At 41.3% G+C, this 12,731-nt stretch overlaps 1 protein-coding gene across 50 annotated transcripts in view; it reads left to right on the top strand.

Moving 5' to 3' along the window:
- Nucleotides 1-12,731, top strand: part of ABI3BP (ABI family member 3 binding protein) — a 114,729-nt gene that overhangs the window by 100,167 nt on the left and 1,831 nt on the right. For all 50 annotated transcript variants that reach the window (XM_085588923.1, XM_085588920.1, XM_085588901.1 and 47 more), the window contains 4 exons: nucleotides 4,209-4,288; nucleotides 5,723-5,752; nucleotides 6,726-6,887; nucleotides 11,147-11,260. In XM_085588923.1, coding sequence (XP_085445049.1) covers nucleotides 4,209-4,288; nucleotides 5,723-5,752; nucleotides 6,726-6,887; nucleotides 11,147-11,260 — 386 coding nt within the window. The remainder of the gene's footprint in view (nucleotides 1-4,208; nucleotides 4,289-5,722; nucleotides 5,753-6,725; nucleotides 6,888-11,146; nucleotides 11,261-12,731) is intronic.

Here is a 12,731-nt window from a genome sequence, read left to right as displayed (position 1 = left end):
CAAGCCTTCAAAAAAGAGCCTGAAGACTGCTGAAAACTGTTCTCATGCATGTTGTGATGGCAGTAATTGGAAGGTAGTTAAGCCAAATATTAAGACTTGTCACAAATAGCTCTGGGGTAGTTTGAGTAACCATTGGAGGATGTGTCCCACCAGCCTACTGCTGCAGAAAAAGAGAATTAATAAGAAACAAAAAGCCTGTGATGCTTGCATTCCACAGTTTTGTATAGGTTCCCAGTAGGTACTGATCTGCTTCCCCATTAATTATTTTGGTGATTTCAAATACACTCCTCTCCTTTTTAAAAATGTCTTGAGTTGTTTCTGTTGGACTTTTGGGTTCAGTTGTGTCCTAACACTGTTATCACCTTTATCTAATATGGTTTTGTATTGTAGTTAGTACTCTAATGTTCTAATCACATACAAGGAAAAACCCAAGAAAACTTCTATCAATGCAGAGAGTTTGGCTTTTGTTAACATCAAGGCTCAAGAGATAGAAACTACAAAGAAAGCTTCAATGCAGCAAAATTCAGAAAGTGGCAGAAAAATGCTGGAGGTTTCTATTTCTTTTATTAAAAAACTAACAGATACTGTAGTAAATTGCTGTTGCTATCAGGGTTCATGGATAAACATTTCCCATTTCTCTTAGCCCTTCCTCCAACTGTGTTAGGAGAAAGAGCCCTCAAAAAACATAGCAGTTTGTTTGTTTTCTCTCTTTCTCTCTTTCTCTCTTTCTCTCTTTCTCTCTTTCTCTCTTTCTCTCTTTCTTTCTCTCTCTTCTCTTCTCTTTCTGTTTCTTTTTCTCTCTCTCTCTTTCTCTCTCCCATGGTCACACTGCTATCCCAGCCCAGCATCTCCCCAGAAATAGACCTGAAGTCCCAGGACTGTCCTCAGCTGCTCCAGTTCTCCTGTTATGGTGAAAATCTCTCTTCACCTATTTTCAGTTCTGCAATCTTCAATCTTCTCCTTCTGCATGATTTGAAAAATGCAGGAGCAGCTGCATTTGCCAGAGTTCCATGTGGTATAGTGATTTCCTGTGCTGGAAAAATACACTCCAAGTAGTAATTACTGTAAGTTAAGTCCATTTAATCTGCACAAGGACTTTTATTGTCTTACACAGTTTGGGAGAATTTGGAAGACCTGGTCTCCAAAAGTTTGTAGGATAGCAGTCTTACAGATGTTAAAGGTGTGCATAGGACGGCAGAGTTTTTAGTGTATTAGGGAGGCAGATACAAAGTGGAATATAGACTCCAGATTCTCATTAGGTAAATCTGAATAAGCAGCAGACATGGATTCTATTAATTTTGCCATGCATTCTCCTTGAAACTCTAAGCATTTTTCCCCTTCTTTGTGGCTTCTGTAGGAGTGCATAACAGATGGTACCTTTTGTACCCTTTTCACCATTTTAAGTATATTTTTCAGATCTATCGCCTGACACAAAAAAAGGAAGACTTTAGATTGTCTCCTGTTAAAACAGCCACAGTATAGCTTTAAAAGTACAATAAACTATGCCATATTGTGATCCCAGTCCGACATTCCCTTCCTCTCCTTTTCAATGTTCTGTCAACTGGCTAATTCTCTTCATCTCCAAAAGTTTGTTATTTTTGTACTGTGGTATTGTTTTAGGATTGAAATTGGCAGAGGAAAGGAGCCTGTGATGCTTGTAAAAACACATACCACAGAACTGTAGAATTGCATGTATTTTAATATCTAAAATTTCCTTTTAATATTTTTAATAAGAAGCTCCCCTAATTGACTGAGCCAAACTTTGGACATTTCTTTATTATTTTTCTTCTCTCCAATTTTCTTTATATGTTGACATAAGCTGAAATCTCTATCTGTAGATTTTAGTTCTTTATTTAAATTTTGCCTTAATTTTCCAAGCTGTGGTTTGGTCTTTTGCAGAGAACCTAGTGATCTCTAAACCACAATTTGAAAAACAGCTTGGAAAATAACCTTCAGTTCTTGTTTTTGTCTTTTTGGAATTAGAGAATTGGTGAGTCCAAGTCCATAAAGATTTTTGGGAACAGTACTGATTCCTATGAAGAATGTTGCCTGATGCAGCCCAAAGTAGGGTATATCAACTATTGAGAACAATATATTTGTTCAAAAATCAGTAAAGTGCATACAAAGGGACAAACCCAGATTATGATCACCCATGAGGTCAAACCATAAACTGCCCATAATGCAATAGAACATTCCATCTGGATGATCACTATTACAATAATAGCTTTAGATCAAGTGTTCCTCCTGTAAAGGAAGCAGGAAAATTTCTTTGCAGTCTTTTATATCTAGGTGTGGATTAATTTCTGCATTTTTGAAAATGTATCATCTAGCTATTACTTTAAAAACCCCCCAATATATTAGGAAATCTTTGTTCATGCCTCAGTGATTCTTCAGAAAGAATCTCCAACACTTTTGCTACAGTTCTCTAACAAGAGAACTGATATTGGCTGCTAACAAGACAAAACAAAATTCACTTTCAGAGTCAGTTCTGAAAGCACAGAACATAATATCAAACAAAAACAGAAGACACGACTGGGGATACAAACACCATAACGTCCCCCTAGGACATTTATGACATTTCCTACCAGATGAGAACACTTCTTGACCAAAAAAGTTACTGTGCCACATGGCCAATGTGAATACTAACTACTCAGGTCCTATTTTTTAAAGCATGTCTTTGCTTAAGCAGTTTGAAGTTCAGAATGAAGATTTATAAATTTCTTAAATTGATTATTTAGTTAATGTCTCCCTCCTACTGTGGGTAATATAGGTAGTTCCAAATGCTCTTTCAACATGTTTAAATAAATGTCAAGATTTCTCCAAATAGACTTTTTCAGCTCAAAAGAAGACTGTGTTTCTCTTAGCAATATCTATGAATTTCCACAATTCATCCGTTCAGCATACTAGTCTATATAAATATTTCCCTCAAAAAGAAAATAAATCCCTAGAAATAAAGGCAATTGCTTAAGCAAGCAATTTTAAAGTTAAACATTGTCTTAGAAGTACAGTGGATGGAAAACAGTTGCTGGGTACTGCATGAATACTCCACTGAGGTTAATTAGCTCAGGTTTTGCAGGAGCCAAGGAGGAATGAGAGGTAATCCAAAGTTTGGATTGAATTATTCTTCTGGGGAATTGCAAATCGAGTTTACAAATTTCCAACTGTGCAGAGTGTGGTATAGGAGTTTTCTTTCTTTAGAAAATTGCTGTTTGGAAATGTTTCAGCAATACAATGCTGTGCTTCAGTCGTGAGCCACCAAAATTATCATGGGTAAATGATCCTTCTCCAGTCAAGAGCTGGATGTTTAGTTGCCCACTTCTGAGACTCCCATTTTTTTATGTGTTTACAGCAAAAGTGCCTCTAATTTGGGGCCCATTTTGCAGACCTACAGTCCCTTTGACTCGTGTCCTGTGGCTGCCTGTCACTGATGAATCTCTGTTCAAGTCCCCAAGTCCCACTGTATGTGGCACTTCCACTGTTAATCAAGCACTGAAGGGTGGGGGAGGCTTAAGAAGAGGAGGCTGGCTTGGATTTTTTTTCTTCAGTTGTGTTATTTTCACAGCAATGCGTTTGGTTCCCAACACAGTGATGAAAATGGATCAGGAGATAGATAACTACAGCACAGACCAGTGTTGTGCCACATCAGTAAAAACACATGCAGAAGAGACTCTGCACAGTGTCTTTGCTTCATATACTTATTTTTAACATACGTTCAAGCAATTGGATCTTTGCCTTGGCCGAGCTCCTGTCCTGGAAGACTTGTCCTCTGTTTCCCTGTCTGTCATTGTGGGTGGGCCTGACAGGCATTGAATTGGAGATTTGTGTTCTTAAAACAGCAAAAAGTACAAATAAATAGCAATGTCCTTTACTCAGTCTCTGCTTATCAGGTTGCCTCAGACCTAATCTAACCTTGCTCCCTTGGCCAGAACTGAAACTGCTGTGTAGAGGAGACAGACAAGTCAGTGTTGAATTAAATAAAATATTAATAGTATGTGTGCAAAGAATCATCAAAAGGACTGGTTAATTTTGTGTTCAGTTCCAGTCCTACACAATTAAGACAAAAGATGTCTCCATGGTTTTGTGGCAAGAAATTGGGCTTTTATGTTCTCCAGAAGGGGAGTAGCACCAATGTGTGTTGCTTGCCTGCTCCAGAGTATTCAAGAATGCTTAGTTTGCAAAATGTTCATCTCTTCTATTTTATTCCCCAGTTATGAATTCCATGTGAAGCCCAGGAACCCCCTTGGTGAAGGTCCAAGTAGCAATGTTGTGGCATTCAGTACTGAATCAGGTAAGAATTTCAGAGATCAGACCACCATTTACAGCACCTTCAGTACCCATGTTTGTGGGATGCATGAAAGGCTCTCACTTCACTTTGTGCATTCAGTCTTGCTCTTTACTTCTCCTGATTGGCTTTTTACCACCATGCCTGGAAAGTCAGCCTGGGATCAGAACTGTGCTGTGTGAGGATGTAAGATGGGCAGACTGCAAGAGAAAAAACAGAGGAACTTTGTCTGGTATTCATTGCAAAGAAAATTACTTCATCCTTAGAGAAGGCTCAGTCATTTAAGATTTATATTCCTGACCTTTTTGCATCTATCCAACTCATTAGCAGCTTCTGGATGGGGAACATCAGGGTTTTTTTGGGATGGTGTGTTCATAGGTGTTTTTGCTACCTGTTCAATAAGGCTGCTGTAAAACAGTGATGTTGTTTGGCTGAAATAAGGATTGAGAAAGAGCTGTTGTGAAAAGTCAGTGTCCCAGTAGGTCCCCTTCCACCCTGTTTACTCTCCAGTGAAACTGTTAAAGAGGTGCATACAAACCTGGTTTTGCCACTGGTTGGTTCCCAAGTCAAGTTCTCTCTGACTCAGAGGTGAGAACCAGAGAACTTTTGCTTTCCCTATTCTTGCTGACTTGTTGACTTTAGGCAAGCAAGATACCATCTTTTGTGCAGAAGTGTTTATTGCTTGGTAGTACTGAAAGACCACACAAAACACAAAATGGACTTAGCCTTTTCAAAAGGACTTTCTCAATCTGTGTTTTGAGCCAGGTGTAATAATTTAATAGTCCTCAACTAGTGCTGTCACTGATGGATGAGAGTTTTGGCTGAGCAAAGGATTACTCAGGGAGGAGTGCAGACTATGCCACACATATTTAAAAACTCTGAATACACTCTTTGTAATTCTAGATTGTTGTAAGTGAAAAAAAATTGTTTGTGCCAAGTGCAGTTTTCATGAATGACAAGGCTTATGTTCTGTCTCCTATTTAGTTTGGACAAATTAAACATTCAGTTTTGTTTTTTCTTAATTGCACGCATCCATTTCTCACATTTGGTCTTTCAAAGCCAAGTTTTTTTGTGGCCAGTATTACAGATGTGCCCTTTTTATTATTTAGGTTTTGAAATTGAAATTTTAATAGCACACAGCACAATTGGGTGTTGTTGGTTACAGGTTTAAACTCTTGTTTTTACTAGAACTCTGCTTGGCTGGTTTTATCCCATAAGTAAAATTATTAAAAGATCATTGATACTGGAGTTTCACACAAGAAATATATTTCTTCTAATTTAATTTAATACAAAAGTTAACTTTGCTTCCAAAACTCTTTCTGTTTCACAAATTACAGCTTACGTCAGCTGTAAAAAAATCACTTACCAATGCTTTTCCATAGAATTATTGGAAATGTTCATTTTACAGTGTCTGATTGAATGTTTGTTTTCTTCCCCCAGCGGACCCAAGAGTGAGTGAGCCAATTTCAAGTAAGTGTTTTATGTATAAATCAGATCAGCAGGTTTTTTTCAGAAATGAGATAGCAGAATTTTACGAGGAGGGCGGCTCTGCTGCACAGCTGGATGAGTTACAGAATCACACAGCTTCACACACAACTTCACTCCTTCCACCCTGCCCCTGCTAAGGAATTCAAGGCTGTTTGTTTACCTGGGCATAAGGCAATCAACGTGATGTGGAACTCCCATGGCAGCTGGGATGGCTTCAAACCAATGTACACAAATGAGCAAAGGACAGCCTCATATTTGCTCAACCTTGTCATTAAAGTAAAGAAAGCTCTGCAAAATTAATAAGCTACTCCAAAGTTTTTAAGTGAGTTAACAGAGGCACAACTGGGAGGATTCTATTTATCTGTCTTTGTGTTTTAGGAAAATTTTCTGCCTCAGAAGGCTTGATCTAGCTCTGCTTTAGGCCACTTACAAGACTCTTCCTGTCCTTGATGGAAGGTGGACTGAGCTTTTGAAGAAGAGCTGAGATCATTCAAGCAAATTGGGCTGTTTTTTGTAATAGTCATCACTTTCACTTTGACAAACACTGTTGGGACCATTTTTCTCCACATAATTAATGACACTTCATTTTTATATGTATTTTTGTCAGATCACAGTTTGCTGCAAGTTGATTGTCTTGGCTTGAACGCACTGAAGAATGGTGACTGTATCACACACTTCATAAATGAGAGTATTTCCAATACAAACATTGTCCCCTAACAAGGTCCTAGAATGAACCTATTCCAAACCTGCACCAGAGGACAGCAGGAGGAGGTCACAGCACCAATTCTATCTGCATACTTTGGTGCTTCCCTGAAATATTTCTCATGTTCAAAATGCAGGTGTCATGGTACATTCTGCTTCATCAAGGTTTCCAGTTCTAGCAATTCAAATGCATTTGTCGTGTGTAATTTTGTATGCAGCATTATACTTCAGCCTCCTTTTTCCTCTCCTGCAGTGGGGAAAGATGCTATCTGGACTGAAATCCCATTCAATTCAGACTCATACTCAGAATGCAAAGGCAAACAATACGTAAAGAGGACTTGGTACAAGAAGTTTGTGGGTGTGCAGCTGTGCAATTCTTTGAGATACAAGATATACCTCAGTGATTCACTTACAGGTAAGAAACATTCAAATCAGTGCTGTCCATATTATATATCCGTGAAATATATTATGGTTTCCAAAATAGGATGTTTAACAAGATGAGCTCTGGTGAAGTGTGATCAGATTTGTTTAATTTAGTCCACGGACTAATCATAAACAGTAATCTGCTTGTGCTCAGTAACCACTGATATGTTTGATACAGAGTTTTCAGACTCCAAAGGAACCTCTCTGCAGTGATCATCTGATTTTAAGTACCTATTCATATACTGGGGATCATACAGAAAACTGATAAAGATCAGAGTGAATACCATATATTGTAAAACAGCCAAATTGGTGTTTAAAGAGTAGCCTGGAATAATTATTAATTGGAGGATGTAGAACTCATTTTATACCAGGATTACACTTGTCATTCCCAGTCCTTTCAGTAAACATCTGGTGACTTCATTACTGGGAGGCTTATAAATATATGACTAACTCTAGTCAACAGGTTTTACTTGCCTGCTCATTTTTGTTTTGTTTTCACATTCCCCATTTTTGTTTATGACCTTTTTCCCTCACCTTTTTGTTATCATATTTTATTACTAAGGGAAACTTCCTGGCCTTGCATTCTGAAATTTTGTTTGGTGTTTTAAGACCAGCTGAGTGTGATTAAGACCTGAATCAGGTGACACATGCTGGGGAAACAGCCTGTGAGAAGTGTTTTTCAGTCAGTTGATAGGAGATCTTTGTGCCTCATGCAGCATGTGCAAGCTGTATCAGCTACATTAAGAAATATGTTAACTTCGTATAATGCATCCCAGGCTCCTGGCTCCCTTCTGTGTGAAGTCTCTTGTCACAGACAGCTCTGTGACAATGGCATTAGCATGGCATCTGAGCACAAAGACGTGTGGGAAATGCCTTTTGAGAGCAAGCCAGGCGAGTGTGTCCAGCACATCACATTGAATTAGTTAGGAGAGACTGTGGCTGGAAGAATCCACTTTCATAACCTAAAGCTGCCCCATCTCTGAGCTCAGCCCCTTACAGGAGCAGGGCTCTGGGCTCTGTGGAGAGAGCACGGAAGGAAAAGAGCAGGGATGTGCAGGGCAGCCCACCCTGCCATAAGTTTAAGCTTCCCTGCCTTGCGTTCAGCACTATTCTCTGATGAGCAGAAAAGGAAAGAAAGCCTTGTCATTAATAGTAAGTGCAATACTCCATATGTAAATAATATCTTAGTGATTATGTGAATAAAAGAGAATGTTTTGAACAGATGTATCATTCACGCAACTGTTGCTGTACTTACCAGCTCTGATCAGATGACAGCACTGGCAGTGAGGCATGATGTGTCCCAAAACCAGCCAGCAGAGGAAATAGCAGTGCCAATCTAGCGGGACTAGACTTTAGCCCTAAATCAAGTGAATTAACACTGCAATGAAAGCAACTCCGATCGGCAAAGTTCAAGATCAGGAGCCCATTTTCCTATTTTCATTAGATTGTTTTGTTCCCGCTGGAAGGGTGGTGGTCTAACCTGGCTGGAAAGATGAGGGGGACACACACTGTTCATATATTTGCTAAGCCTGGTTCTTGCACTCAGAACCAGCGCTGGCCAGGAGTCACAACACTGAGAGCAGCGAGTGTTTGGTGAGGCCCGTGCCGGGAGCTTCCCCTCCAAGCCCAGCTCTGCTCCGTGTGCCCCGGGACGGCGCTGTCCCTGCCAGCACGGCCAGCACACGCGTGTGGGACCGCGTGGGACCGTGTGTGTGTGGGACCACGTGTGGGACCGTGTGGGACCGCGTGTGTGGGACCGTGTGTGTGGGACTGCGTGTGGGACTGCATGTGGGACCATGTGGGACCGCGTGTGTGGGACCGTGTGGGACTGCATGGGACCACGTGTGGGACCATGTGTGGGACCACATGGGACTGCGTGTGTGTGTAGGACCACGTGTGGGACTGTGTGTGGGACCGCATGTGGGACTGTGTGTGTGTGGGACCGTGTGTGTATGTGGAACTGCATGTGGGACCATGTGTGTGTGTGTGTGGGACCGCATGTGGCACCACGTGTGGGACCGTGTGTGTGTGGGACAGTGTGTGTGTGGGACCGTGTGTGTATGTGGAACCGCATGTGGGACCATGTGTGTGTGTGTGGCACCGTGTGCAGGACCGTGTGTGTATGTGGCACCACATGTGGGACCACATGTGGGACCATGTGTGTGCGTGTGGCACCATGTGCAGGACCATGTGTGCGTGTGGCACCGTGTGCAGGACCATGCGTGTGTGTGGCACCGTGTGTGGGACCATGCGTGTGTGGCACCGTGTGTGGGACCGCGTGTGCCGGCAGTGCGGGGCCGCACCGAGCTCGGAGCTCCGCTGACGCTGGAAAATCCCTCAGAGCTTTGCTCCCGAAGCGCTGCAATTGCCTCAAAACTCGGCTGCACCGTCCAAATGCCATTGCATAAGGCAGGCAGAAACTGCATCTTTGCATGCTGGTTTTTAGCATGAATTTATTCTTCTAGTGCTGTGGAATTTATAATGTATAAAACAAGGTTTGTATCTAAGATCGTAAGGCCACCCACAAGGGAACACTGGGGAAAAAATTGACTTTGTGTTAGAATTGCTGTCCCCAAAACAGAAAACCAGTTATTTCTTAGCTGAAAGGTTTTAAGTGTGTTCTTTTATTACAGAAATAATTGGGCAGCAAGAATGTAATAGTCACTGAGAATGCTGCTAATCCATGAAGACCGATTGTTTGAGTTATGCATAGGTTAAGCTGTGGGCCAGAAGAATATGTGTGTATCTGCAAGTTACTGTTCTGGTGCTAGCCATTAAAATATCTGGCTTATTCTCTCTCTTATGGAGAAAAACTGATCTCCGTTTCACATGCCAGGACTGTTCCATAAACCAGCATCCACTGCTGACCTCATTTAACAGTCCTCCAGAGCAGTCACTGTAGGCATTCCAGAAAAGCAGGCCACCTAAAAATAAGTATTTATTGAGGGAAGGAAAAAAATAAATTCTGTGTGTGACCTTCAACAGCTGTGGAAAAAAAAAAAAAAAAAAAAAAGGCTTTTTTGGGCAGCCTGAATGTTCTTAATTTCAGAGCAAAAATTTGCTGAGAGGAACTCCCTCTGACCAGTTCTACGGAAAAAAACATGTTTGCAGCCAAAGCTAGATAGCAATAAATAATTTTGTAAAGCTACAGAAGAACCACATGCACAGAGGCCATCAACTGGAGGTGAAAAGTTTTGGAAAAGTATTGTTCATATCACAAAAACGTTGGAGTTTATTGATAGGCTGCTTTTTTATTAATTGTTCTTTGGGAGCAGTATTATAATCCACCCCACCACCTCCCAAATGGCCAGACCGGCATGGATTCAAGGCTCCAGGACACCCAGTATCTGATGAGTAATTGGACTTTCTGCCTAGCTTATACCTGCATCCCGAGCCTTTTTCTAAATTCTCTCAGCTTTCCTTTCAACATCTCAACCAAAGGTTGACCATACTAGAACTAAGTGCTCTGAAAGACGATTAGAAAGAATGGTTAAGTTTATCAAAGGTTTCCGTCCCAGGTTTGGGAAGAGAAGGTAGCGTGCTCTTGTCCATCTTCCGAACTGAATTTTGCTAATGTCTTGCAAATCGGATCAGCAAGTGCAAGCAGCTGTCAAAGCTCCTTCCCCGTGCCTGTTAGCAGATAAGCACAGCCTGTAAGGTCAGCACATGCTACATGGGACACCTGGGACCTCGATTTCTGCTCGGCTGCAGTCAAGTGTCCTGTTAAGCAATCCTGCAAGCAAATACATGGCACGCTCCATGCTCTGGATAAGTACTTAGTATCCCAGGTCATCTACATGTTAAGGGGCATCACTTGCACATACATGTTGTAAAAATGTGATGATTTAGACAACAGGCCTTGGCTGTGTTAGGAGGTGGTCTATAAAAACATCTCTGGAGGTACTGGGGGCTTCCTGACAGGGAACCAGACCTGCCTTCCATTCAAACCACTACCAAAACTTGCTTTTTGATTATGTTCTTGATAGTAACAGAATTTCCCTTACTGTATGAAATGTAAGGAGAGGGAAGAATTATGTCCAGGCATAGATTTTGGCCAAGAGTCGGGCACTTTTGCCTTAGCCATGAGCACTTGGAGCCTGCACGTCATGTTCAAATTACAGCTACAGGTCCTGAGAGGAAAAGAATCAAAGCATTCACCTTGGCTTCCCCACAGAGGAAAGAGCACAGCCCATTGCCTCTGGTGGTTTTTGGAAATACTCTTCACTAACTCTGCTGCTTCTTTGCTTTCAGGAAAATTTTATAACATAGGAGACCAGAGGGGCCATGGAGAAGATCACTGCCAATTTGTAGACTCATTCTTAGATGGAAGGACGGGACAGCAAGAAGATCTACCAGTCAAAGATGGTAATTCCCAGCACCTGTCTCTGTAGCAAACCTTGGCAATTCCTTTGTTTGTTTCTATTTCCTGCTATTCCTGTTTCTATATTCCTTCTGTTTCCCCACTGCTGGGGTGGGCAATGAAAGGTGCTGCCAGGAGGCAGAAGAGGGTCAAGAAGTTCTCTGACAGTGGATGATGACTTATTATAACAGCTATGACTTGGGTTCTGTTAGGTAGCAAACAGCCCCTCTCCTGTTTAAAACAGCCAACAAATTATTCACAGTTGGTATTAAATACTTAAACCCAGCCACAAGTTTGAGTTTGCAGAGAGGCATTAAGTGGTGTGTTCAAACTAGCAAGGTTGATTTAAAGCACAGTGCATAATCAGTTGGGCATTAAATACCTTGTTTGGTACAAATGAGAAATTGAAAATTTATGGCTGGAAAATATAATTCATGCTGCAGGAATTCTGTGTGTACTGATTGCAAAAGTGTGCCCGAAATTCCAGACAGGTCTAAGTGGACATGAGGCTGGATGTGCTAAACACAGCCATGACCTGCCTGGCTCTTTTTCACCCATTGCTGAGGCTGAGGTATAAGAAATTTGTACTCGTGTCAGCTGAACTCCTGCCTTGCTGCTGGCAGCAGTGCCAGGCTGAGGTGTTTTGTTCCTTGTGGGGTAAGAACTCAGGCTGTACTGGTACGTGCACGCGTGCCGAGCGTGTCATGGAACATTTTACTGAGTTTTCAGTACAATATCAGCGTGCTGACCAAACCATCCTGTGCTTCACTTACAAAACACCCCACATGAGTGCAGATACGCATTGAGGTAGCTGTGGGAGATGAATGTGAAGTTCCTAAGTCTTTCACAAGTTTTTCCAAAAAACAAAGTAATTGAAGATCTGAAGGGTGTTTGTTTATGTGTTTTGTGCATTTCTTCTAAAGAGGTTTTTGCTTTTCCCTTCCCAGTCAATGCTGCCCATTTGAAAAGATATTTTGTGTAAGAGGTGGTCAGAATCCAATTTGCATTGCCAGGACAGCAAACTTTTCAGTTGTACCAGATTTACACTTTTAAAAATATTTGAACATTTTAAAAAACTTTTACCTAACAACCTTGCTACCACAGTTTAAAAGATACTTACAACCAGTTTGATTTTGGCAGCTGGATTTGAGTGAATTCATGAGCTACAATCATTTTTAGGCTAAAATAAACAACAAAAAAAGCAAATACCTCACCTTTTCAGTAGCTTGTATTTCTAGCAAATGAACTGAACAGAGGAAAGAACAGACCAACAGACCAATTGTTCTAGCTGCAGCAGGCTGACTTCTGAATTAACTACACATATTTGACCTGAAGTGCTGTGAGAGAATCATGGCTGATGCTGTCTCTCAGCTGCAGAACAGTATTTTTGTGTGTGTGTGTGTGTGTGTGTGTGTGTCCATGTGTCTGATCCAGCCACATATGCATTCCTTATGGTCAGGTTGGATGGAGCCCAAT

Source organism: Lonchura striata, chromosome 1 (assembly GCF_050655825.1).
Source record: "Lonchura striata isolate lonStrDom1 chromosome 1, ASM5065582v1, whole genome shotgun sequence".
Taxonomy (NCBI): domain Eukaryota; kingdom Metazoa; phylum Chordata; class Aves; order Passeriformes; family Estrildidae; genus Lonchura; species Lonchura striata.
Note: the sequence above shows the minus strand (reverse complement) of the source record. Positions and strands in the feature narration are given on the sequence as shown.